This window comes from Chrysoperla carnea, chromosome 1, assembly GCF_905475395.1.
Source record: "Chrysoperla carnea chromosome 1, inChrCarn1.1, whole genome shotgun sequence".
In the NCBI taxonomy this organism is placed as follows: Eukaryota; Metazoa; Arthropoda; class Insecta; order Neuroptera; family Chrysopidae; genus Chrysoperla; species Chrysoperla carnea.
The window spans coordinates 81,507,638-81,535,071 of NC_058337.1; the positions used below are offsets into that span (position 1 = coordinate 81,507,638).

The following is a 27,434-nucleotide window of genomic DNA, read 5'->3' on the forward strand; positions in this document are numbered from 1 at the left end:
ACGATTCAATCTTGATTTAATAAGATTAGTTTTTTTAATAAATGGTTCTTCTAATTATAGACTTTTTAAGTTTAAACTTGTATATTTAATAATTAAAAATTATTTAAGTGTGAAGAATGCGCTATGGAAACTTGAAAAAATGATTTTAGACTAGAGATTTAAAAGCAAAATTCCTATAGGAAATGGAGCATATGCGATTGTAAAGTACAATATGATTTTTTATGGTACTCGGTTCAAAATCTCGGTATGAGTGTGATTTCGTATAACAGAATTAGAAAAGTTGCTCCCGCCGTGCGTGCGCGCGAGCGTATACCTACCTAGAATTTCGCTCAATCTAATTATGGTGTAAAGTCTTGAAATTGGACTATTCTAAGCATTTTTTGTCTCAAGGCATAACTCACCGTTTTTGAGATATTAACGCTATAGAAAAAGATCGCCATTTTAGGTTAAAATTTTGTCATCAATAAAATGATCGTATTGTATGGCTGTGATCAAATATTAGATTTAAAAACGATTGAAATTTATATTTTGGAATTATTCTAAGCACTTTTTGGATCTTTTTATTTTTCAGCTTGTCTCATTATTTCAGCTTTGTTGCACTATTAAAACTGAAATATTTACAAATTTGGTTACATAATAAGCCGTTTATCTGCAACTACTGGCTATAACTTTCAAAGTCAATAATACCAGCTTAAAATATCAAATCTGTTTGGTTGAAAATGGCAGAATTTGTTTTAGTTAGTGCAGACCGTCCCCAAATTAGGAACGAGTAACAAACACAATAAGAGTAATTACCATTAGTTAATTCATACTGATGATGACTACTTAACACTCGACATACTTATTTATATATGCAATACAAAAATTGATCTAGGAAATTGGGGCAAAAATCGAAATTTACTTCGATATGTCTTAAAGATCTCATTTATTATCTTTGATAATATTTATAGAAAATTAACATAATTTTGCTGTACTAATGCACGGTAAGTATTCTCTTTCCGTACTGTTTTCCGTGATAACTGCTAAATGCCTATTGCGCGCACAAAGTTACTTGTCACATTTAATTGCTCACACTGAGCAATTAACTATTTTTACATTGCATTAAAAATCGTATAGAAATAGATAGCCTATTCCATGCTCGTAAAAAAGTATAGTGTGGTAATAGTCTGGACTATTAACGCGGATTATCAATTACGCAATCGATTGGTGGAGTTGTGGATTTAAATCGACTTTCGTTTGCAATTAATAATTATCGCTTTTGTTGAACAATATACTACTTTAAATAGAATTTGTGTATTGATTATATGGTATATTTTTGAAAGCCTCGCCTAACGGGAAAACCAAAGGGGTAAATGTAATCGGTATTGTCTTTGAAAAAAAGTTATATCTTGCGGATGTAGTTAAAATTGCATGAATTAGTCTTTAGTCATTAAACTTTATTATACCTATAAATTTAGCACATTGATTGTTATGATACTAAAATTTGATAAAAATAAATTATTTTCGTAAATGTAGCATACAAATTTATAATAACTTTAAATAAATTTAAAATAGAAAATAAATTAATTTCATTACACGAAAGGAATTACGTTAAGTTTTCTCAGAGGACAGGTACAAATGCGTGCAGCTGAAATAAAAAAACATCACCTATAATTTTGATCGTAAGATTATCGTAGGGATTATCAATAATTTTTGATAACATTCTAGTTCCAAAAATATCCATCGAATTTAAAACTTTGAATAAATGAATTTCTTATAACTATTTTGGTTCTAATCGGAAATTGAGGTCTCTCTAACATAAAAAGGCGCATATCCTCATACTGATAAATATGAAAGTCGACTGTGTGAGTGTGTGGTATGTGTATGTGTATTTGATGATTAAATATTCAACTAGAAATAGGAAATAGATAGATGATTATAGGATTCATATTGTACCTAAGAAGACTAGCAAAGAAGGAGAGTTAATTCTGGACCTCGGGCAATGCATTCGATGGGCCCATATATGGCCGGCACTTGTAAGTTAGCGTATCTGAATTTGGCGGCGCTGATTGTATCTTAGGACCATGCGTATTGGTTTTGCGCATCTTCTATATACTATGATGATTATACGCTATGGTCGTGAGATACAATCACCTCCATCAAATTCAGATATGCAAGTGCCGGGCATTGATGGGCTCACTCAAAACACAGAGTTAACTCTCCTTCTTTTCTAGTCTTTTTGATCGTATCAAATCTCGTGGCTCCTTACGGACGTAACCCAAAGATAACCCCTGTGGAAAATTTTCTCTGTCAAATTTGAAAAAAAGTCCGAATAACAATTCTTAATTGTGCCGGGTGCCATTGCTGGTACGCTTGCCAATGGTTAGCCGTCCCTACTCTACCTTTTGTTATTTTATTTAAGTTTGTGACCAATACTAAAGGAATTAAAGCCTTATTATACTTTAAACTTACTTTTGTACTCCTTGTATGTTACATAATTAATATTAATGTGACAAAATCCACTCGTATAACATCATAACTGAATTTGTTCAATAGTAAGAAAATTGACTGCAATCTCTATATATTATAAATGCGAAAGTAAGCATGTTTGTTTGTTTGTTACGCTTTCACGCTAAAACTAGCGAATGGTTTATAATGAAACTGTACAGCAATATAACTGATATATCAGAATAGCACATGGGATATAATTTATAAAGATATATTAATAAAAAAATAAAAAAATTTAAAAATTAATTTATTTTGACATTACCATAAATTGCAGATTTCTGTAAAAATAGTCAATATAAAATATTTCAAGGCCATCTTCTCTGATATACGCAATGAATAATAATTACTATTATACATTTAAAAAAATAGAAAACCATACATATATTTTACCTCTGTAAAACAATCCTTACCATTATTTCGAGTGTTGTAGAAAGGAGATAAGCGAGAGCAATCTTTATCAATCTTTACTTTTAAACCCAGCGAAGCGGGTGGGTATCACTCTAGTAGTAATTATAAAGTAAAAATTGCATAGTTTTCATTTTATGCTAATAGGTGGCGAACAATATGATGATTCATATATTATTTAGTACCACCAGCACATGGTGCAACAAAAAAAATTATTTTTAAACTTCACGTGGTAAAATTATGAAATCATTTCCTCAAACGCTTTAATTGAAAAATTTAAATAAAAAAATTGTATAACAAGTTTGATAAGTTCATATTTCTACGTTGTTTGATAGATACCATTATTGTTTAGATAATTTCAAAGAAGAAAAATTAAACCATTAAAGTTTTTATAATTGATTTTTAATTTTTTTTTTAAAATTGAATTTTCTTAATTGAAGATAATTAAATTTATACTCTGAAGGATAAAAAAAATTTGTTTGGCACGCTTTACCTATAGCATAATTTACCTAAAAATAACTTTGAGCTACAACGGCTACAACATAAATACTAATGTAATTCACTATTGATGAAAACAATACGGTTCAAACAAACGTATATTTTATATCTGTATCATGTATGAGTGGCATGTGTTTAGCGTGATTAAGTCAACGCGCGACTGTGACCTTAAAGATTACATCGTTTTATCGTTATAATTTTTTGTTTAATAAACTATACTTGAAATCGAATCGAATTATCTCAATATTGTTGACAAAAAAATAACTGACGTTTATAAAATTCTGTTCTACGATAGAGCCTTAACCTTGTCCTTATAATTTTTGAATTTAATTTTTACATAAAATATAAATCGATAAAAAATTTCCAAAGTACTTAAAACAAAAATCTTGTAAAATATTTACAAGAGTTTTTGTTAATTAGCTTATTCGTCGATCAGAAATACAACCAAGTTTTTTTCAATAATGGAATTTTCAAATTGTGTAAAAGGTATCATAGAGTAAATAAAAAAATTCACAAAAAGAGGCAGACTTTAAAAATATACCGCGTACGGAGTTGGGTACGTTGCAACCAACTAAGCCAATAGGGTCGACTGCAGCTCTCGACGAAGTAGTTTTTAAATAAAATATTATAAACAAAAGTTTTAATTTGATTTTAAAGAAACCAACAAAAAGTATACCTGAAGTTCCATATTCTTCATTTCACTTGCTCTAAGGCCGGTTCACATTAGGCCAGTAATTTAGACGAAATCAGCAAGTGTAATTAAACCCTTAACTACTGACTAAAAAACTTCACACGTCAAAATAATTTTTATTCAAAATTAATAGCAAATTTAACAAATAAAATTGTAAAGCAATAATTTCACGCTTCTTAAAATATGCAAGATGCAATAAATGCTTGAATAAAACTGTGTGATTCAGACACGATATGTTGCTTGACTAAATTAGTGTCCTAATGTGAACAAGTTCATTTTGTGGTTTGAATCCCAGCTGCTGAGCTGAAGTAGGCAACTTCAAAGTTTGAATTTCAACCGTAGTGGCGCAGTATGTAGAATGGTAGAATTGTTGCCATATTTGATCACATACGCCAAATAGATTTCGTTGTGAAAATTAAACTAAATAAGCTCTACCATTCACAACTACTTGCAGAGAGTAATTAAATAGAATCAAATAAAAATGAGCCATCACTTTAATCTGCCGAACTTCGTTGAAAAATCATCACTGAGGTTCATTAATCTTAATTCCACAATATAGCTTTAAATTTAAAAAAATTTGCTATTTCCTTCCAGATTCTTCTTAGAGTCCTCCCTCGTTTATTTGAACGAACGTTCTTTCGTTACGTTATCGTGAACGGTTAAAGAAAAATGTGCTAGGTCTCAGATGCCATGGTATAATGTATCTGAATCTTATAGATAGTATTTAGTTTACAGAGTGATTAGTGAAAACTAACATTAAGAGTACAAACTCATTTTTACTTCATAAAAGTTAAACTTAGAGATTATAGATACTTTGCTCTAAACTTCAGCCAATTTAAAATAACAGGCTTGATAAGCAATCCTTTGAGTAAGAAACGGCATTTCTAGTATTGAAGTTCCAAGATTCTATCTACTAAATTGTTTCGGAATATCTCAACAAACCTATTAAAAATTGAAAACATTGAAAACATTTTTTTTTTAATTGAACCACGTAAGTGGCGGTAAAGGAAATTTTTAGTCAGGCGAAGATCATCAAGCATCTTTCATTCTAGTAAAAAAAAGAACAGAAAACACCTAGTTACTGATATAAAGTTCTTCGGTGTTTTTATGAGATATCCCATATATATAGAAAAAAACGACTGGAACAATATTAGATCAAATTAGGAGAAGATTGTTGTGGGTTAGGTCAAGCTTGTATAAGTCAAGGCTAGGCTAGCCGAGTCTTCAATTGATATTGAATGACAAAACCATGCTAGGCTTGCATGAACGATTTTGACCAAACCGTAGGTAGTATTATAACTGTTTGAGATTTAAGTATTCAAAATAAGGGTGGCAAGATAGAGAAGAATAAAATTTCCAAGAAATCGTTTATTGTAGAAATATAGTCATTTAGTCTAATTTTTTATTTAGAAAAATAGTGGTAACTTATCCAACTCCTCTACCTTAAAATATTTCACAATAATCGTGTAAATTACAATCGATCCCACTTTTTCAGTAAGAACTAATTACCAATTATTAATTTGAATAATGTAAATAAAATTGTTTTACTCTATGATTCGCGATCATGTGTGTTGATATATTTGCTATACACTTATAACACTACACATAATACACATACAAACGTGAAACGGTGTTTTTGATTGGTCGTTTCTCATGTAATGATACTAAATACGATTATATGAACAAAATATTATAGTGAGAACATTTTCTATCTAGTCTCGTAGTAGTGGCGGCATTCGATAAATGGTTGTGTGAAATTGTGAATTTGTTGTGTGATTTATTATTTTTTATAGAGAATATTAGTGATTGTTATAACCGCATGCAGACGTAACAGGTACTGATTACTAATTTTTTTTACGGCTTTTTTTATAGTTGTATAAGTGCCCTTATTTTTATGTATAATATTTCTGTAACCATGACATCAATTTGAGGGATTGTTGGATTTATTCATAAATACGAACTACAAAGTTTCTTTAAAATCAATTGTTACCATAGATTTATAAACTAGTAAATTTTTTAAATTTAATTATTATATCTTTTTTGTTTTACCTATGATGGGACATCTTACTATGTTATGTAATCATGACATACAAATGTATAGCTATATTTTTTTACAACAAGTGCAATTAATTGCAAATCTTTATTTCTGTTTGTAAACAATTCGGAGATTTTTTTAGAGCAATTTAACCCCCTCTCTTTTTTTCAACGGACTTTAATAACATACTTTTATGGATTGGGTTAATTATATATTTCTGCATAAAAATGATTTCGATTAAGGCGATTAACGCTTTTCATTTTCAAAATCAGTGGATTTAACTTACTTATAAGAGTATTGTTAAGCGTTATGAAACCTTTAACATATAAAAAGTTCGTGTCCCGGTGTTTCTGGTCGCAGTCCTCCGAAACGGCTTGACTGATTTTAATAAATTTTTTTTAAATATTTGGTAGGCATGAGAATAGGACATTAAGTATTTTTCACCCTCCTACCCCTACCCCGACTAATGAGAGAGGTTTGTATGAAAATCCGGCATTTTTGAATCCACTACTTAACCGATTTTAAAAGTTATTTCGCTCATAGGACGCTACGTTGTCAGCAAATAACAAGGGGTATATTTTATAAAATGGGTTACGTATCAAAAAATTAAAACCCATGAAATTGTGTACAGAAGGGGAGACAAGTGATGGTAGGGGAAGTGAAAGCTATAGCGCGGTAGTCTTTGTTTTTAAAGTCAAAATTACCCAGCGAACACGACATTCTTTGACTGTTAGGTGGTACGAAGTTCGCCGGGTCAGCTAGTTTGCTTATAATAATAAATAATATTAAATTTATAATTTTTATTCATTAATTATTTTGCGAATTCAGTATTACTAGAGGATTCAAAATGATTAAAAATAAATACATTCGTTGGCATGTTCGTTATTGAGGATTCAAAAATAATAAAAATTATTACATTTCTTGGCTTGATTCATTTTTTTTCAATTGTTTTTCGTTTATAATATATCTTCTTTTATGGAGAGTTATAAGTTGTCTATTGTTCTGTTCAAATGGTCAGGTGGACTGCATCAGCTAATATTCAATCGAATAGCCTCGAATAAAAAATAAAAACAGCAAAAACGGCGTGTTACTTTTTTGGGAGTTATTTCTCAATAACTAAGCAATTTGTTGAATAGTTAGACTCTACATAGTCTAAGTCTTAGGCAACCGGTGTTCAATATTTGTTCCCACTCTTTAACATCCCCGACAATTCCGTATTTCAGAAATCACTCATTTCGTTATATAAAGATTCAGATGAAAAAACACGCGTATGTATTTCGTCGTTTTGTTTCGAAAATATAAGCACATAATAAGCGAATCTTGATCGACCGATCCTCACGTTCAAAATCGTTGCCTTACTAAGATCGTTTTGACAGTTCCATCCTTTAAAGTTGAATAGTACGGAAGCCTGAGTGGCTCACTGTCAATTTATGAGAAAGTGGCGCTACACTAGCTTATTTTTTAAATGTGTACTACCCACAAGTCACTAGTTCACTTGTGATTTGTGGCATTATAGAAACGAACCTTTTGAAGATGTCAATCGGTGATGACTATTCTTTAATTAGACACTACCGAAACTGATTGGAATTATTAATAATTATAAGTTCGGTTAAAAAATAGAATGCTTTAATTGTTGATGTTTTTCTTTTGCATCTGCACATTTCTAATTTCTGACCTTTAAAAATATTTTTAAGTGTTTATTATGACGTCTAATTAGAAATCTGTATATGACAAAATACTGACATCTTCAAAAAGGTTCGTTTCCAGAATGCCACAAGTCACAAGTGCACTTGTTGAAAGTGAACTATCGACTTTTTGAAAAGTTAGTTTTATACTTGTGGGTAGTACTCATTTAAAAAATAAGCTAGTGTAGCGCCACTTCCTCATAAATTGACAGTGAGCCATTCAGGCTTCCGTAGAATAGCTTGTTATACAACAAGTTGCAAAATGTGTGGGTCGTTTTAATGCAAAGTTGACGTAAAAATAGAACAGTGAGAATTCATATCTTATTAAAAAAAACTACGAAACCTTTTATTTATTTTATAAACTTTTACACTTAGCTCGTTTTTTTCATTCATAATTTGAATTTAGGGGACCGTATATATACAGTCTATAAAACTTACTTACCTAACAGGTGATGCAACTTTGTTCATGATTGTTTCATGTGATCATTGTTAAAAGATTAGACAAGTATTGCCAATCAAATGTTTTGATAAGCTAAAACAAACCCTAATTAGTCGCGTGTATCATTATAATTAAAAATGACTAATAATATCTTTAAAATATTATATTAAATTCAAGGATTGTTAAAATTATCTATGGAAAACGATGTTAATCGAGTTAAGTGCTTAGTAAATAATCCTTAAAAGTCTTGCGCCAATTAATGTCAATATTAAATCATTTAATAAAATTAAAAACTATAACTTTTCGTTTAAAATAAAATCATAAATAGATTATATACCTTTTTCAAAAAATATAAAGGCGTTGTCATAATTGTATTTCCAATTGTAAAAGGTCCTTGATCTTAATCTACTAAAATCACCTGATTATCAATAAATTTAAAATTCATATTTAGTTTTATGATTTGCATAGGTATAATGTATATAATTATTTCTGCAAATATAGTCTACCTCAGGCGTGGTGATAGAGAGAGGTCGAAGAGGACTTTTGTTTGAAATTGAGTTTGAATTAATTTGTACTACTTAACAAGTTATTGTCATCATCCCCTCTTAATAAGAAACTTTGCCTGCAACTGACTCCCTTGATTTAAATTATATTTACGGCTATTTATAAATTCATAACAATATAACACCTGGTTGAGAATTATAGATTACAAGCCCATGCTAAAATTTTTCGGGTGAAATGACCTACCAGGAATCATGTTGAAAAAGATGCTTCTATATGTAAAAGTAAGTTTAAGCACCATGATCTCAGTTTTGCGCACAGGGAGAGAATTGAATGTCACACCCCTGCAACAGCAAGTATGTACGGCGTTGCTGGATACTAACTCTTCATAAGTATTCGAAGCGAATTACATAAATGCCGTGCATAAATAAATCACGTTGGGCTTCGGAAATTGATGGGAGTTCAAAAATTTATTTTAACTTTTGGTACCGAAGCTACCGGATTTATTTCTGTACCTACGGCATTAATGTAATTCACTTCGAATACTTATGCAGAGTTAATATCCAGCAACTCCGTACATATTTGCCGTTGCAGGGGTGTGAAATTCAATTCTCACCTGTTATCACCCTGTTCCGCACAAAACTGCCGCCATTCAAAGTTCAAAATTAGTTTATTTATCATCAATAATATATTACAAAACATCTTAAATTTATAGTTCCTAGCCTAGACTTTACCTATAATACATCGTTTATTCTAAAATACATCAAGATTTATAAACATATGGAAAATTTAATAAAGACCATTGAACTGACGCCATGGTGCTTAAACTTACTTTTATATATATGAGCATCCTTTTCAACCCTATTACTGGGGGGTGGGTCATTTCACCCGAACAATTGTAGCATGGGCTTATAGTCTAATATTAGACTATAAGCCCATGCTACAATTATAATGGTATATACTAATTAAAAATTTTTTACCTAATATTCTTTTCGTTATGTAATTATCCAAATAAAGAAATCGATTCCTCTTGGTCAATACGCAACGATTTTTCCAGCAGTAAACTTCTCTTGTTGAGAGTTGCCGAAATATAATACGAATTACAGTGGGTGCATGTCAGTATTTTCTCAGATAGTTGGGCCGCACTTCGGGCTCTTTAGGCTTCAAGATTCCGAACGAGGATAGTCTATCAATGCTTTAGGGAACTGAATTGCCTGGCACTTAATACCACAGTTAGACGGATCTGGATACCGGCCTTTGACTGTTTTCGATTGAAACTCACTAGAGAGCAGTTGAAAGGTAATCGGGGCTATTGAATAGACAATCTCGATTGAACTCCCTGTAGGTATCTGCATATAGTCAGGTATACAATATTCATCAATCCTGATAGCAATCCCGGTTTGTTAGCAATACCAATTTTGCAGTTATTTAAAAATTTTTTGAAGTGATTGGAATAGTGGCCTTCCAAGTGGCCTGAAGGTTTGTTACGAAGCTCCAATTGTAATATCCTTCTATAGTTATTCAATAAGTACATTATAAGAAATATGTTTTTCGTTTTCCATTACTTCGTACAAGGATGAAAAATGTACGCTGTGAATCAGAGTTAATTCTTGAGACTATGATTTTTTGAATGTAACAACAAAAATTCCCCTATTTTGATAAATTTTATCACTTATTTAAAATATTTCTAACAAAGTAAAACAAGTAATATAATTAATGTAAAACAATTTTTAATTTTTATATAATTTGTTTTCTTTAACAGGTAAAAGATAATGGTTGAAAACAGGTCTTACTAATTATAGCTAGCCAACGCATTGTCAAATTATTTTTTGTTGGTAAATAAAGTTCGAGCAACCGAAAACTGATTTAAATTTAGATATAATTATTTACAGGTATAATACTTCAGTACAGTTATTTAGGACATAGGTACTTCTGTGATTAAAGAGTAATTAGACTTTATTATATTTCTTTGACTAGTGTGATGTGATTATAAATTCATTTCGCTGGGCCAGACTATTAACTAAGAAACATTATTTGAGCGTTATGCATTGCATTGTCATAGATTACACATCATTTGCGTAGAGCTTTAGGCCAGAAATAACTAAGGCACCTTCTTGTATTTCACTGGTTTTCGAAACTACTTCCACCAGATTTTCAATTTGTATTTATTCGACACTCTCTCTGTTCGCTTGATTTGGATCCGTCTGACATCCGGCTACTCTCACTCATCGTTTCGACTCGAGAAGGATGGGTACTTTAGATTCTTTAACTTAAGGTATTTCCAACATGGTATTTGTAGTTTCTATGCTAAAGCTATGGTAAAGTTTTCTTCGACAGAATTTGAGGTAAAAAGAGCGCCAATGCAAATTTAGACTTGTGGTTGAAATTATTTGTACCTTATTTTCAACTTTGATGATGAATTTTGTTATAACTTCATGAATGTAGACGAAAAATAAAAATATGAGTTTTCGAAAAAATAGCTTGGAGATTCGTGAGTTTTACATGCTTTGACTCTCTGATTATCTCGCGATCTAAACGACTATAAATTCTGCAACTTCTGGATTTCACAGCTAACATTATTCTAAGTCTGCGAAAAAAAATCCAAATTTGTCGACAAGTGCTGCAAATACACCAATCTACTCTACTTTAGTTATTACATAAAATGAATAACAACAAAGGACCCCGCACACAATACATTGATTTTTGGTTTCGGCTTAAATTTTTTGAAAACTATGGATTAAGGTACTTTTGATCATGCTGATCAAAAGTTCTTATGGACTCAACCCTTAAAAACCCATCCCTTCCAAGTTACTTTTCATCAGCATGATCAAAACTACCTTAATCCATAGTTTTCAAAAAATTTTAACCGAAACCAAAAATTAATATTTGTTTGCGGGGTCTTTTAAATTTATAAAAAGAAATGATTGATTTAAAAACACACATGGTTTTCGCCATGTCTCGACTGACAATTAATTGTTTGTGTATATAAACATACTGTATCTAAAATAAGATATATAAAAAAAAACTAATAACCGATACGAGATTAGAAACTCGATTAATCTAGTTTTAAAATTTAAAATGACGTACGAATAATTTTTCTTTTCTTTTTTATTTCAGAAACTCAACTTTATTTTAAACTTTTTTTTTTCTTAACATGGCATCACGGCTTAGAAAATTGGCTATCGGTGGTATCACAGGTACTGCTGGTGCCGTTCTAGCCACTTGGTTACTAAATGGGGACTACGATCATTATGTAAGTAATATAAACATAAAATACGCAGATCTAAGAGATCCAAGCAAATCCTTTAATTTTTAAGAACGCAGAACAATTGGATAAAACATGTTAGGTAATTCAAATACCTGTATTCTTCAAATATTGTGTAATATTTTTAAATGCGCAATAGTGTGGATTTGCTTGGCCCTATTAGTCTAATTTAATGGTGCTTATTTTTTCATCTACCAAATCTTTGTACGAAAAAAAAAATATCTTTTCAATTATGTCATTTTTTTATTATTATTTTCCGATAATAAATTATGATAATTTGTTTATGGAGTACCTATACATAATTAATAAATAATTAATACCATTTACATTCCACTTAAAAAAATTTAAAAAAAAAATATTTTGAAAATTTGATTAAATAACATAATGATATTATCTTATCACAAGGAAAATGTATGTTTTATAACCATTTTAATAATAAATATCAATCTTGTTATCTCCACACATGACAAATTCATGTAATAATGTGCTAGTTGTAATATAAATAAATGAAGGGAAAATCCAATTTTAAAAATAAATTAATTCAATATGCCAGAAATAACAAGTGAAACAGTGACTTACAAAATTGTATTTAAACTGAACTACAATATAAAAACAATTAGTCCCAAATTTTGTTAAATTTTGAACAATATAGGTTTTATAGGTGTTCATTAAATCACCTAATTAGTCCATTTCCGATTGTCTGTTCGTTTTTATAGCGTTCTCAGAACGAAATAATGAGTTTCAGTTCGTAAATCAAGAACTTACTTCAATTAGGTCTCGAGTCCACAGGACCCATCTTGTAAATCGTTAGAGGTAGAACAAAAGTTTAAATATATAAAATATTCCTTATAAAAAAATAAACAACTTTTGTTTGAAACATTTTTTCTTAAACATCACTGTTTACCCGTGAGGGTGCAAATTAGGAAAAAACTTTGGTGATGAGTGCGAATGAGATAGACCTACAAATTGTCCAACGTATGTGTTAACAGGATTGTACGAAAATGAGGCGGCACGGCGCACATTCTAACGTCCTGTATAAGAAACGGCTAACAACGTATGTTGTAATATTCTAAAGTAGACATCACGGATATTCTAAAGTAGACGCCCCGCTAGTTTTATGATTCCTAGAACAAGATTTATTTATTTTTATAGAAGCAAACTAGCTGAAATTCGTCGATTGCATTCCTGACTTGCATCAACTCATAAACATACACAGCAATAAATGGGTCTAGACATAAGCAAACTGTAACCAAAGGGTTAAATAAACCATAAATTTTTCAATAAAATGATATATTTTAAGTAATAAAATTTAAATGAATTTTCTATTTAAGTATCTACGTTGTGTTTGCTCAAACCACTATTATCTGGATTGTTTTTTGATAATAATTTAATATACATTAAATATTTATTATAAGTAGACATTGTCAATGTAGTTGAGAAAAATTTTTTTATTTTATTTGCTATCATAGTGGACAATGTGCGGCGTAAAAACATACACAGCTCTTTTTTATAGTTGTTAAAAAGATGTTGCGTTATTTTATATCGTAATTTCTTTTAAAGAATGCTGGCATCATTTCAAAACTATTTATATGTACTAAAAAAAAGAAGTAATTGTCACATTAATAGTCAGCCAAATACTTACTCTTTTCGGAATTTGTATTTTAGATACAATGTATTTTATTCATAAACAAAAATGTTTACGCCAAAATAAAAATTGATTGATTTTTCTTTCTTTACGAACATATCGTTTGATTATGTAAGCAAAAAATTGATCTCTTAGAGTAGCTAAGTTCCAAAAAACAATTGTTACCCTGCTGATCCAAACGCCATCTCCATCTAGAAAGGAAACAGGACGATAAGTCGTTTGAGTGTATTTGATATAGTAATATGCTCACGAAGTTAGAGTGGTCTAATTAATACTCACGAAGTGGACACTTTTAAACTGGCAGTGCTTGACCCGAACTCGGACCTCATGGATTTATGCCAAGTATCTTATCAAATTTGGCTATACGTGCTCTAGACACAGACTGTAATTTTTTTCAGCTGATCGAATTTTTATTTGTGTTTGTTTGTCAACAAATAAAAAGTACATTAGAGGGTTAAAATAGATGTTTGCATTTTCAGACACTTTTTGTAATTTACTAAACTGTTTTTTCTTCATTAATTTCCTCGGCTAAACTGTACAAAATAATATATTTTAACATAATATCATGTGAACGCGAAATTATTACTTCCGATGTTGAGGTGCTAATTACGTCCAAAACTAACCACCTCTTTTCTGCAACCTGATTAACTAACGTCATTTGTATTTATAAAAATGAATTAGTTGTATTGAATAACAGCTCTGAATGAAAAGTTAAAATAAACCGTAGGGCAGGACACACGATGTGCCAAATATGCGTTTGATGGGCGTTACTCCAACTTGTGCTCGAAAAATCGACGCTGATGTGACCTCCTAAGGTCTAAGTCTTCACTCGTATGTAGTTTATTCAACCATACACATTTTGTAAACATTAAATATGAACCTCTTATCAAAATAATTGTAAGGATATAGATTTTATATGAAGCAAAAACGAGCTCTATCGATGAAAAGGAAAAACTTTAATCTGATTAACATAATGCACCTCCTTGTGTATTAATGTCCAATTCAGGATAGCAGATTTCAAGATTTTTTGCTGGTTATTTCAGTAATTCAGATATTTTGAGAGTGCACCTCTTTCTTGTAAATGTCGGTAGAGTAGAGCATTATCTATACATATAAAATGCTCTGCTCTGAATGACAGATAGACTGACTGACTGACGGATCAACGCACAGCCTAAACGGCTGATCGTAGAGACCTGAAACTTGGAGGATGTGTTCTTTGTATGACGTAGGCATCCGATAAGAAAGGCTTTTACAAAATTCTAATCCTAAGAGTGAAAAAGGAGATGAAATCTGTATGAAAATCCGTCATTTTTGAATCCACTACCGATTTTTCTTAACCGATCTTAAAAATTCTTTCACCTATAGAATGTTACATTGTCAGCAAGTAACGTGGGCTATATTTGATTTAAAAAAAAGTGTTCCACAACCAAAAAATTAAAACTCATTAAATGAGTGAGGCTGTTTGAGGAGAAAGCTACAACGCGGTAGTCTTTATTTTTAAAGTTGAAAATTCCCAGCGCGGGCGGATAACTGCTTGTTACTATTTAATTCAAAGCCTGCAATACATCGCCTGCAGTAGTTAATAGCTCCCCTTCAACTCCTCAAGTAACTTCTGAAAAAGACTGAGCCATTTTAGATTGACATGCAAGAAAAAATTGTCTATATTTTCATTAATATGTCGGATGTCGACTTGTTACGTAAGAAAAGTATTTGCATTAATAATTTAAATGATGTCTGGCAAAGTATTTTATTTGAAAGTACATATTATCCCGGATACAAACACTACTTTATCGCAGAAACTTTGTTTTATTTTATCTTCATGTCGATGACTAGTGTTAATTATTATATCAGTTATATAAAACATGCAAGCTTAGGCTTAATCATATGTGATCATGTGACCTCCTGCGAAGTCTAAGTTTACCTTTTTAATCCAACTTGCTTGTCTGACGAAAATAAATACTATCAAACTTCCGTCAAATTTTTTTTCTTTAAATGACATGATTTTAATGACGTCAAATTGTTATCAACAAAAATTTTTTTCTGCAAAATACTTGACCTAACCGATGTCTTCAAAACAAATAAAAAAATATTAACATGTAAATTGATAAGCATATTAGACATAACTAATTCACACATTTAAGACAATAAATTGTTATAAATTTCAGTTTATTAATCTTATCTTACTAGTAGTGTAATAAGTGATAGTAATTCCGCAAATTGTAGAAACTTTAATTGATATTACCAAAATTTTTTTAGAATTAACACTTAAAGTATTGATTATAATTATTTAGCGGAAATTTTTATTGGATTAAATATTTTACACTTTCATTAATTAAACGATTGTTACAAACACGTGCAGCAAATATTTTAGTTTTATAATATGTATAAATCTACGACTCGAGGCAAAGATTTTAATTATTACCTCCACCTCAGAATTTGTACTTTCACGTTTCAAAGGACGCATTTTGCAACAATTGTTATTGGTTGGCAAAGTTAAATACAAATTAACAGGATAATCCAAAATATTTTAATACACTAATCATAAGTAAAAACAGGAAAATTACCCACAAAATTTTGAAAACGTCTACAAAAATTAACAGATTAACAGATGGGCTAGAAAGATAGAATATTCACCGATGGACTCGAAATAAAGTCAAATTAACAGAATTAAATGTTTTTTTTTTCACAATGCAACCCCCCGGAAAATTGGAAAAACGGCTTTTGCGTTTTTCTGGATAGTTGCGTTATGGAAAATGAAATTTTTCGAATTATTCTGTTAATTTGAATTTATTCCGAGTGTATCGCAGAAAATCCCTTCTTTCTAGCATGTATAGAATAGAAAATCTTTATTGTTGAGTGGTTTTTTGCGCGCCGTTTTTTACTCAAAAATTGGAGGGTTTAGAGAAAAATGTCTTAGAATATTTTTTGTTAATTATGACCTCAATTATATGATAAAATTTTTTCCGAACCGATTCGGTCAATAGTACTTAACTGTTAAAAAAAATTAATTTAAACAATATCCTACCGGGTTACCCACTGGCAACCTGCACTTTTACGTTTAGAAGCATGTTTTAAACGGGATCATGCTCAATGACGGATTTTGTCGGGACCATATCTTAGAAGTTAAATATTCGATTTCTATGCAAGAGAGACTGAGATCAAAACCCAAAAATTTAATGTTATACAAATTCATAAAATCAATTATCGTATATATTTCTGTAGATGTTAGTCTTACAGAAAAAAATGACAAGGGGATAAATTATTGTTTATGTGATTTTCTACAACTTTACTAATTATCAAAATTTACATTTTCTTTATAACAGAAAAATTTCAAGTTTTAATTTTAATCTTTTTTCAAAAAGTACGAGTTGTCAAAACTATTCAAGTATCTACGCGATATTTGCGACGCTGTACATTTTTGACACTAAAAGAAGGAATGCTTTCGAAGAGGGTAATATTCCAATTCCTATGTACTTCCGAGATACATCATTTTCAGCATATGAAAATGCTGAAACGAAATACTTATTTCGTTTCAATTTATTTTGGTACGAGTCCCTAAAGCAAGACACTGTAAAAGCACATTACAAATTCAAAATAACAATATCTATTATGTCTTACATAATGCTAATTAGATAATATTAATTAGTATGACATCATTATACTTGTATTTTCATTTATTATTACATAAATTTAAGTAAAATATAATTCTTTGAACTTGATTCAACATTGATTGAATAGGGAATTACGTAGTTATTAATATAACACTCTATATAAGATGCTACTGGACAGAGTATAAGAATGAAAAATTTATAATGATCTGTGTTCTTCATTATTCTTTCATCGCAATTTCATTTAATTATCATCGTTCTTTATTCCCTATTTTTATCTTTTTATAATTTTTATTTTAAATTAGAAAACTTAATTATAGAAGAAAGTTTATTTTATACGAGAAAAAAATTTTCATTTAAAAATTTAAAAAATCCATTTCATCATTTAATTCTCCTAGCTTATTTTCTGTTTTGGGTCAGCCTATCTGATACGATTTTGGCACGGTTAACGACACGCAAGAGCTTATACCAAGATTGGAGGATGGGTTATTTGATCGTCCTGTGGCCTGTATATTATTAAATGGATATTCTTTTCTTAAAATAATAAACATAGACCTCCGGTTTTTATGCATGCTATTGTTTCATCTAAATATTCTTTATATAAGATTTGAATAGTTATGGCAAATAAGATTTACAAAAATTATTTATTAAGTCTGAATGAATAGGGGCCACAGACTCCGAACCTACAACACTTGCAAGAAACATATAACACCCATAACACCTCTTTCTTACATGCATTGTTTAACGAATGTACTCTGTCATACTCGTGGGAGATGTCTACGCCAAGGTGTAAACTAAACGCATGGTATAGTTTTCTTACACGGGAACGTTTTCATGGTTAAACAGGGCTCAACTTTGTTTTTTTAAACGGAACTATATACTTTTGAAGCAGAATATTTTCTGATTCTTTGCTGTATATTTGTATTAATTATCAGAATTTGTTGGTTAAAAAATTTTTTGGTGGAAACTTTTTCACATGGAAATACCATGAAATAACCTAAAAACAGTTGAGGCTTAAGAAAAAATTTGCATACAAAAGTTGCCTTTTTGCGGCATATTTTCGGATCGAAACTTGTTTTTCGTGTTCCATTTTGCATTAATTTTTAAAAGAGAAAAATTTGATAAAATATGTAGTTCCATAAAAAAAATTGACCCCTAAACACTTCCCTGTATAAAAAATTTATATTCTGTACATTTATTGTCCCGTTTTCGAAATATAAAGTTGAATATTTTAAAAAAATTACCAAATAAAAAATTTCGTGACCTTTACTGGCCTTATAAACATGATTTAATATCTAAAATAGTATCTAAAATTTTCGCTGTTCTGTGACATCCTATACATTTTAGATTTTACATTAAATAGAGGTATTATAACTTTTTTACAAAGGACATCAAGGTTGTGTGATCATATATCGCACATATGAGTATCACAAATACAAGGTTACCATTTAATAAAATTGTATAAAAATTAAACGTACTTTTTAATATAATGATATTACGTCATATGTAAAATAGTGCTAGACTGAACAATTCCGTTTCAGAAATTAATGTATTCCTTTGATCCATTCAATATATTGCTTTCACAATTTCACATCATATTTATAAGCAATGATTAGAATACAGTTGATTTTGGGATTAATTCACCATTCACGTTACACATTAACAAGACTAAAACATTTTTATCTCTGTTTCCATTTTTCTGTCTTTCAGAATAACCGCTGAAACAGATTGGTACACAGACGGAAAATAGCTAATTATGAAAGAATCGACTGTCACAAAATTAAGACTGAATATATAATACTCAAACTATTTTCGTATAAGTCCCCAAAATCTAACTTTTCTGGCATTTAATTCTTGTTAACTCGTTTTCGATAAATAACGAAAAGAAATCTGAAGCAATAAGCAAAAAAATAGAAAAAATTTTATTACATGACCATGACAGCACATGAGGAGCCCGGGCAACCCGGCCGACATTATTTCGCTCCTGCCTATTATTATCCAGTTTACCCTCCATTCTTCTTAGATCTTCATTCATTTTCATCCTTCCTTGGTCTTCCATGGATTCTTTTGGTCTCTGAAAGAGTGTTGAAAATCTTCTTACATACTGTGCTGTTGGTCATCCGTTCTATACGCCCCGACGCACCTTATCTTTTCGATAGATGTGTTCTTATTTAACACATCTATCAAAAAGTCAAATTAGTTGTCTAATGGTAAAGCGTCAGTCCTTAAAAATCAAACCTTGTTTGGAAACCTACAAAAACAGTTCAAAATGATTCAAATCAAAGCAATGGAAATGAATTAAATCTTGAATCACAATTGCTTTGTCCAACATTAATGTAAAACAAAATATAAATCAATTTTCCAAACAATTTAAATAATAAAACTGCCACTTCCTTGTCATATCAAATTGAAATCGACATTTAAATCAATTAAAACGAATTTTACTCCCGTAATTAATTAACGATATTTGAAACATTTATCTTTATGTGTATGATAAAGAAAGTGATAAAATTCTTATTTCTTTTAATGCAAGAATATTTTGATAATGATGTTGTAGGTTTAAAAATAGGATATTTTAAAGTCCATATTAATACCGGTTAGAATTATTCAGCGTAGAAAAAATGAGTGTCACATATATCCATAGCGTGTTTACAGAGAGGGAGGCTTAAGAAGCATTTAAGGAACCTTTAAGCCTCTGATTTAAGGAACCACTGAGAAGGTTAAATGCTAAACTGAATCAAAGACAATCGGCTCTAGCAAAATCAATAATTGAAGAACGTGTGAGTCGGTTAATGACAATGTCTTTTTTGTATTTTCCATATTCTTTAGATCTTTTGATTCGGCTCTTAAATATAAAAAAGTAAAATGTATTTGTTGAGATACAAGAGGCTTCTTGATAATTCTCTAGAAGCATTATTTTTAAGATGGAAAATAATGTTTTGAACATGCTTTATAATCCTTTTTAGAGCTCTACTGGTCTCAAAATACAAAATAATAAATAAGCCTCTCTGACTAAGCTGATTTTCCTAGTTCTAGAACTTTTCAGGTTGGCATGTTTTTGATAAGTAAATTACGGTAACGAAAACGTCTAAGGATATAATGCTTTACTGGCTCGAATATATTAATTTTGAGAATATAAAATATTTCCATATAATAAAAGCAGATTTTATTTTAGAAATTACATTTTCACAAAAAATTTACTAAATGTAAGATTTTAGTTCTTGTTCAATTTTTAAAATGTCTACAATGTTGTTTCAGTGGGGAAATGTCAATGCAGAACCAGCTACAAAATCAAAACGAGTCAAACGTCCCTTACCACCTAGAGATCATCAAATTAAATCATTACAATCTGGAGAAGAATTTGATATACTCATTATTGGAGGTGGAGCAACTGGTGCTGGATGTGCTTTAGATGCCGCAACAAGAGGTCTTAAAACTGCTTTAGTTGAAATGGATGATTTCGCTAGTGGTACAAGTAGTCGTAGCACAAAATTGATTCATGGTGGTGTGCGATATTTACAAAAAGCAATCATGAATTTGGATTATGATCAGTATAAAATGGTAAAAGAAGCTTTACATGAACGATCCAATATGTTACAATCAGCTCCCCATTTGACACATCCGTTGCCAATTATGCTACCTGTTTACACGTAAGTTGTTATCATAATTAAAATATATTTAGGCCACTGGCTGTTATGTGAAAATAGAGAATGCCGCACATAGAAAAATCTAATCTTCCTTTGTAGTCGGATAAAGATAAATAATCAAAATCCGTAATAACCTTTACAAAATCTTTTTTGGTAAATAAAACACACCAACCAAGGGCGTATTTACGGGGGGGTAATAGGGGTAACTACCCCCCCCCCCCAGAAATCAGGAAACAAAAACGAAAATCGGGTCTCAAATAAAATTTGAAGTTTGACAAAAACAATGGAATAGATGAATCTTAAAGAGAAAACAAAATCAAATCTTCGGTAGTAGTTAGTTCCCAGAGTCATAATTCAATTATTGTATCGAAAATCAGATTTAAATATCCTTCCAAGTCTGTTACGAGAATTCCGACTTTCTCATTCCGCGCATTTAATTTTCCAAAATTCAGAGAACTTGGTATACCGGAAGCAAGTTTTTTTGACTCAAAAACGTTTTCTCACAAAATTCTTTAGTCATAAGATTTGTCTTAGTTCTCGTTATGAAATATCTGTTTTGGTGTAGGAAATCAAATAAAACAGGTTTATTCTGGACCATTCTAGAGAAAATGGAATTTTAGATTCGTAAATATCGTTGGATCTTGCGAAAAATGTTAGATTTATTTCAATCAATTATTTTTTAACAATAAGAATTATACATTTATTTGAATCTCCGTTTTAAAATGGGAATTTAATTTTTAATTTTTTTTCCTTTAACCCTCTCTTACAGTTACAAGGCGACTTCTTGAAGTTATTACCCCCCTAAGAAAATGTCGTAAAGACGCCACTGACACCAACCCCACTTCTTGTAGAATTGATAGATTTTGACAAAAAATAATATTTATTACAGATGGTGGCAAATTCCATATTACTGGGTTGGAATCAAAATGTACGATTTGGTTGCTGGTTCAAAAACAGTAAAAAGTTCCTATGTATTAAGTAAAAAAAATGCTTTAGAACTTTTCCCAATGTTACGTGGCGATAAATTATGTGGAGCAATCGTCTACTACGATGGTCAACAAGATGACGCCCGTATGAACTTAGCCATAGCTTTAACTGCAACTCGACATGGTGCTACTGTTGCCAATCATATCAAAGTAACTAAATTAATAAAAACTAAACAGGGTGATAAAGAAGTTATCTCTGGTGCTCATTTACGTGACGAAATCACTGGAAAAGAATGGCCAATCAAAGCAAAATGTGTTATAAATGCAACAGGTCCAATGACTGATTCAATTCGTCTAATGGATGACCCAAAAACGAAAACCATATGTTGTCCTAGTTCTGGTGTCCACATAGTTTTACCTGGTTACTACAGTCCTGAACAAATGGGCTTACTTGATCCATCAACCAGTGACGGGCGTGTAATTTTCTTCTTACCATGGCAAAGGCAAACAATTGCTGGTACAACGGATTTACCATGCGAAGTAACACATAATCCAAAACCCACTGAAGATGAAATTCAATTCATTTTACAAGAGGTCAAAAATTACTTAAACCCTGACGTTGAAGTGCGTCGAGGCGATGTTTTATCAGCGTGGAGTGGTATTCGACCATTAGTATCCGACCCAAATAAACCAGATACACAATCACTAGCTAGAAATCATATTGTACATGTAAGTGATTCAAAATTAGTTACAATTGCTGGTGGAAAGTGGACAACGTACAGATCTATGGCTGCTGAAACAATTGATGCTGCAATTGAAGCATGTAATTTACAACCGGAACATAAAGAATGTCAAACTGACGGATTATTGATTGAAGGTGCCCATGGTTGGACTCCCACCATGTATATTCGATTAGTACAAGATTTTGGACTTGAATGCGAAGTTGCTCAACATATGGCAAAATCATATGGTGATCGTGCATTTGCTGTTGCTAAAATGGCTCAATTAACTGGCAAACGTTGGCCAATTATTGGTAAAAAAGTACATCCTGAATTCCCTTATATTGATGCTGAAGTAAGGTAAGACCCGTTATTTCTGATCCAGGCCATTATTTTCTAGTTACTCTAATATTAAACATTCTTTAGATATGGTGTACGAGAATATGCATGCACAGCAATTGATATGATTGCTCGACGACTCCGATTATCCTTCTTGAATGTTCAAGCTGCACAAGAAGCTCTTCCTGGTATCGTAGATATTATGGCAGAAGAATTAAAATGGAGTAAAGAAGAAAAAGAGGTATGAGTGAAATAGTAACTTATATTTAGTATACTTTATTATTATTATTTTATAATTCTAGAAACAAATTAAAATGGCCACAGAATTTTTACAAAGTGAAATGGGATGGATGGTTAATCGCGCTTCTAGAGATAAGATACCAATTAACTTAACAAAAGACGAAATTCAACAATATATTAAACGATTCACTATTATCGATAAAGACCGTAAAGGATATGTATCGATTAACGATATTAGGCGATCACTTAAGGTAAATTTTTATTTCAAAATACAATATTTATTAAGGGTACGTTCCAATATACACTGTGGTCACTGTAAGGTATGAGGTTAATTCAGTACACTGCGAAGATGTTCCTTTAGAGCCAGCTATACTGGGTACTGTTTAAAAGGGAACACATTCCAGTATACACTCATCCTCCTTTTTGACACCATTTTCAATGAAAATAATCTTTATTTAAAAGTTCTCTGTTCAACGAAATAAATTATTCTTTTAATATTGTTATAAATAATATTTGATGAATATTTAATATACTCAAGACACAAACAAACAACACAGATACAAATTTAAAAACTTTACTAAACATTTTTAGCTCTGCTTGATTTGGATCACGCAGATCCAATCACTGAGAGCACCTCTAAATCCCCGGTTTTCACATTATAAATGTGGCAGTGTACTGCCGCAGTACTCTAGAGTACTGTGGCAGTATACTGACAGTTCATAACGGAACGAATTTCTCACCAGTAATGAACAGTGCTCGCAGTACATATCGGAAACATACCCTAGGTGATTTTAAAGGTAATTTCTACGAAAAGTTTTTTTTTCTTTTAAATAAGGTTTAAATAATATTTATACCCAAATATATAATCTATTATATCCAAAATACAATCTAAAAAGGAATTCGTTTGATATAGCCTATAATTATAAGAAACTTTTTGCTCGATGAGTTTACATCTATTCTGTAGGGGACATATTATTATTTATTATATGTTCCTTTACGATAAAGCCTTGATTTTAGACTTAAGTTTTCAAATGAGACAATGACATCTTCAATCAACAATGAGTCAAGAAGGAAAAATTTCAATTACAAATGAACAATTGATGGCAAACATTTTTCCCAATTTCATCTTTCATCGTTATATTTACAAATTTATTTTCGTAGGCAATTGGAGTCAAAATTAATGAGAATGAAATTCATACACTATTAAATGAATTAGATGTAACCTATAATGGCCATATAGAGTTAGGCGATTATTTACAGGTAAAAATACAGGCCACTACGTAAAAAACATACATCAGGCGTTATTAATCGGTAGCTGAATTAGATCAACGCTTATTTCATTATCTTTGGGAATAACTTGCAAATACTTTAGGGAGTTTATTATATTGAACAAAATGTGATCAAAAGTGCATGTATGTTATCTCATTGGGTTTTTTTTATTAACATTTTTACAGCACTTTGGTGAAGAAGACATTCCTGGAGATGAACTTCATTCAATTCTTAAGGAAATTGATACCAACATGAACGGACAAGTTGAATTAGACGAATATTTACAGGTACCAAAAATAGAAAGAAAAAAGTTTGGTCCTGTTTGATTTGCACATTCTATGAATTTTTTATTGCACCTCAAATATCTGGATTCATTTTTAACTTTTCATGAAATAATTATTGTGTATGCTTCTTAACATTCATCTTTTGGGTTTAATTATAAAATGATTCAAAAGGGGGTAAATTGATCTGCTAACATCCGCGAAAATCACATTTAATATCAAATTAAATACGCCATTTGTAAAAATGTAAGCAGATCAATCAACGCCGTTTGGATCACTTTATGCTCATTCATTAGAGCTATTTATCTTACAGGGGTTAAAAGTGTTTTATTTGTGAAAACAGTATTTACCGTTATGATAAATGCTTTTGCAAAAATAAAATAACACACCTTTTGTGTCGGCCGTTACACTTAAAAATTCTCTATTCCGATTGATTTTAAAAGGATTGAATTGGGAATCCGATTCGATCTTAATAGTATTTTCATTAACGGTATGACTATTCGCACGGCCACAAGTACGACATATTTAATTCGACCCCATTGGCCAAGGCATGGCCAACACGAGGATCACAGGGTAAACTCTAGGATCAAAAAACGCGAAGTGCCCGTGCACGGGTACATGCAAATAGACACTCTGTTCATTAAGTAATTAACATAATTGTTTGTTACTTCATTTAGAATTATTTTGTGAAATTTATTCGTTAACATAGATGCTTTTAAAAAATGCATGTATAAATAATCATTTTCTTATTTTTAATTTAAAATTTTAATTTGGTATTTGGTGGTAGATTTTGAATTAAATCGATGTTACGCTTAATGTTCGCCTAAGTTTTCTTAGTAACACATAACACGATTTACTCAGCACCTAGTGTGCTTTGGTTGCGAAGAAGGCATGTAGTTTTATAATATATCTTTTTGCATCTTTAGCTACATGCAAAAATAAACAAAGATTAATATTATTTTTATTTTAACGCAGATGATGTCCGCCATCAAATCAGGACATGTTGCATATTCAAGATTTGCTAAGATGGCTGAAATGGAGGAAGAACATCACGAAAAAGAAATGCTTAAGAAACAGATATCCGTTGAAAGATCTGGCGGTGGTCTATAAATAGCCACATTTAGGCAACTATTAGTTTAAACGAGTTGGACAGCAAAATTTTTACTGTTAAAAATTTATATCATATTGTACAAAAAAAATGTTAATAAACTGGTAAAAATAACATACGTTAGGTACAAACAAAAATTGAAACACGAGTAAAAAAAATGCTTTAAAAGCTCTAATAAACTTACTCTAATTTTTGAAACTAAATTAGCTTCTATTTTGTTAGTTAAAAATAGTTAAACTAAGACAAATTATTAAATTAAGCTCTGTTGTTCAAAACACTTAAGATAGTTTAAATTTTTTACTGACATTTCTTCCAAATTTGACACAAAAACAAAAACATTTGAGATTTTGTAAATTGTAACTTTTTCATGGACGTATTATAACTCAACTGTCCTCAAGCCTCATTTTCTATTTCGTATAAAAAGGTACCAAAATAAAAACTTTGAACAAATGAATGTCACTAACTTAAAACTTAAACTACGCAAAAGCAATTTTTCAAGTGTTTTTCAATAAGAGTTCCAGGAGATGACCAATTTTTTTTGACTGAAAACTCATGAGAAAGGCAGAGAAAATAAGTAGTGAATATTTCTGTCTTTAACTCTTACTGGAAAATGTTGAGACTTTCACACAAATTTACGTAAGGCAATAAAAAAAGAAAGAAATTACAACGATTTTATATTTCACATGAACAATCATGCGTGCTTCGCAAAGATACTTCTGTTGTTCTTTGCACATATATCCTTATAATTTTATTAAAATTATAAATTTTGATAAAAATATTTTTATACTATTGTACAATTTTTAAAAATCTTTACAATTTAGAAGCTCAAAAAAAAAGAGAATATAATTGAAAATATTGAAATGAAAGAAATCAATAATTACCTAAACAATTTTATTTATTTATATGTTAATTTATTGAAATATTATTACATTTAGTTTTAATTTAATAAAATATATAAAACTATTTATTTTCAAATATTTTGGAAAAATTATTATTTAATATTAATGAATGTTTATTTTAGTTTTTAAATTAGTTTGTTAAATTTTAATTTGTTAATGTGTTCAAAACAATGAAATAAAAATATTTTATTTTATTTTGAGTTAATTTTTTAAAGCTCGTTTAGTACCAATAGGAGCTTTCGTTAAAAAAAAACTAAATTTCAGCTAGAGTTCAACTTCTCCAGATTTGAACAAGAAATTCCAGAAATCCTTCCGACTCCTAATATTAACATAAATCTTCTAGAGTTCAGTGAATTTTTTATTTCATATTCTGGTAGTTTTAAACAATTTTTATTTTAAATTATTACAAGGATATTTATTTAAATTGGTAGCTGTGAAAAACAGTATCGTGATTCGGTGTTATAATTAAATTAATTTCACTATCTCCCGACTTCTAGGAATTTTAAGAGAGATGGCAACTCTAATTTCAATGTTTTTGAATATATAGACTATAGAGAGTTTTTTAACGTTAAGATGTAAATAAATTGTTTTTAACGTGTTATGTTCTATAGAATTCCAGGTCTACAAAAAACTGTTCCGCAAATGAAATTTCGTAACGTTAAATGCCTTAATGTATAGATGATGGACAGTTCTAAACGCCTAAATATGCAGCTCTAAAATTGCTTAAACAAACACTGGCCGTTTACA

General features: G+C 30.4%; 1 protein-coding gene across 2 annotated transcripts; it reads left to right on the forward strand.

Moving 5' to 3' along the window:
- The first annotated feature begins 5,767 nt into the window (after positions 1-5,767).
- On the forward strand, positions 5,768-25,965 carry LOC123305689 (glycerol-3-phosphate dehydrogenase, mitochondrial). Of its 2 annotated transcripts, XM_044887476.1 has the most exons (8): positions 5,769-5,915; positions 11,859-11,994; positions 20,518-20,909; positions 21,796-22,911; positions 22,978-23,131; positions 23,193-23,381; positions 24,585-24,686; positions 25,656-25,965. In XM_044887476.1, exons 2-8 carry the CDS (start codon positions 11,896-11,898, stop codon positions 25,788-25,790), a joined length of 2,187 nt encoding a protein of 728 aa, XP_044743411.1. In that variant the 5' UTR covers positions 5,769-5,915; positions 11,859-11,895; the 3' UTR covers positions 25,791-25,965. The 2 variants fall into 2 exon arrangements, with proteins under 2 accessions (XP_044743412.1, XP_044743411.1); XM_044887477.1 differs by lacking the exons at positions 24,585-24,686; positions 25,656-25,965 and adding an exon at positions 24,292-24,429 and having other exon boundaries at positions 5,768-5,915.
- Positions 25,966-27,434: the final 1,469 nt, after the last annotated feature.

Excerpts from the sequence above, each read along its gene's own strand:
- LOC123305689 (XM_044887476.1), top strand. The coding sequence starts at position 11,896 with ATGGCATCACGGCTTAGAAAATTGGCTATCGGTGGTATCACAGGTACT. Across the intron at positions 22,912-22,977 it reads TATATTGATGCTGAAGTAAG|ATATGGTGTACGAGAATATG; the intron begins GTAAGACCCGTT and ends AACATTCTTTAG. Across the intron at positions 23,382-24,584 it reads ATATTAGGCGATCACTTAAG|CACTTTGGTGAAGAAGACAT; the intron begins GTAAATTTTTAT and ends ACATTTTTACAG.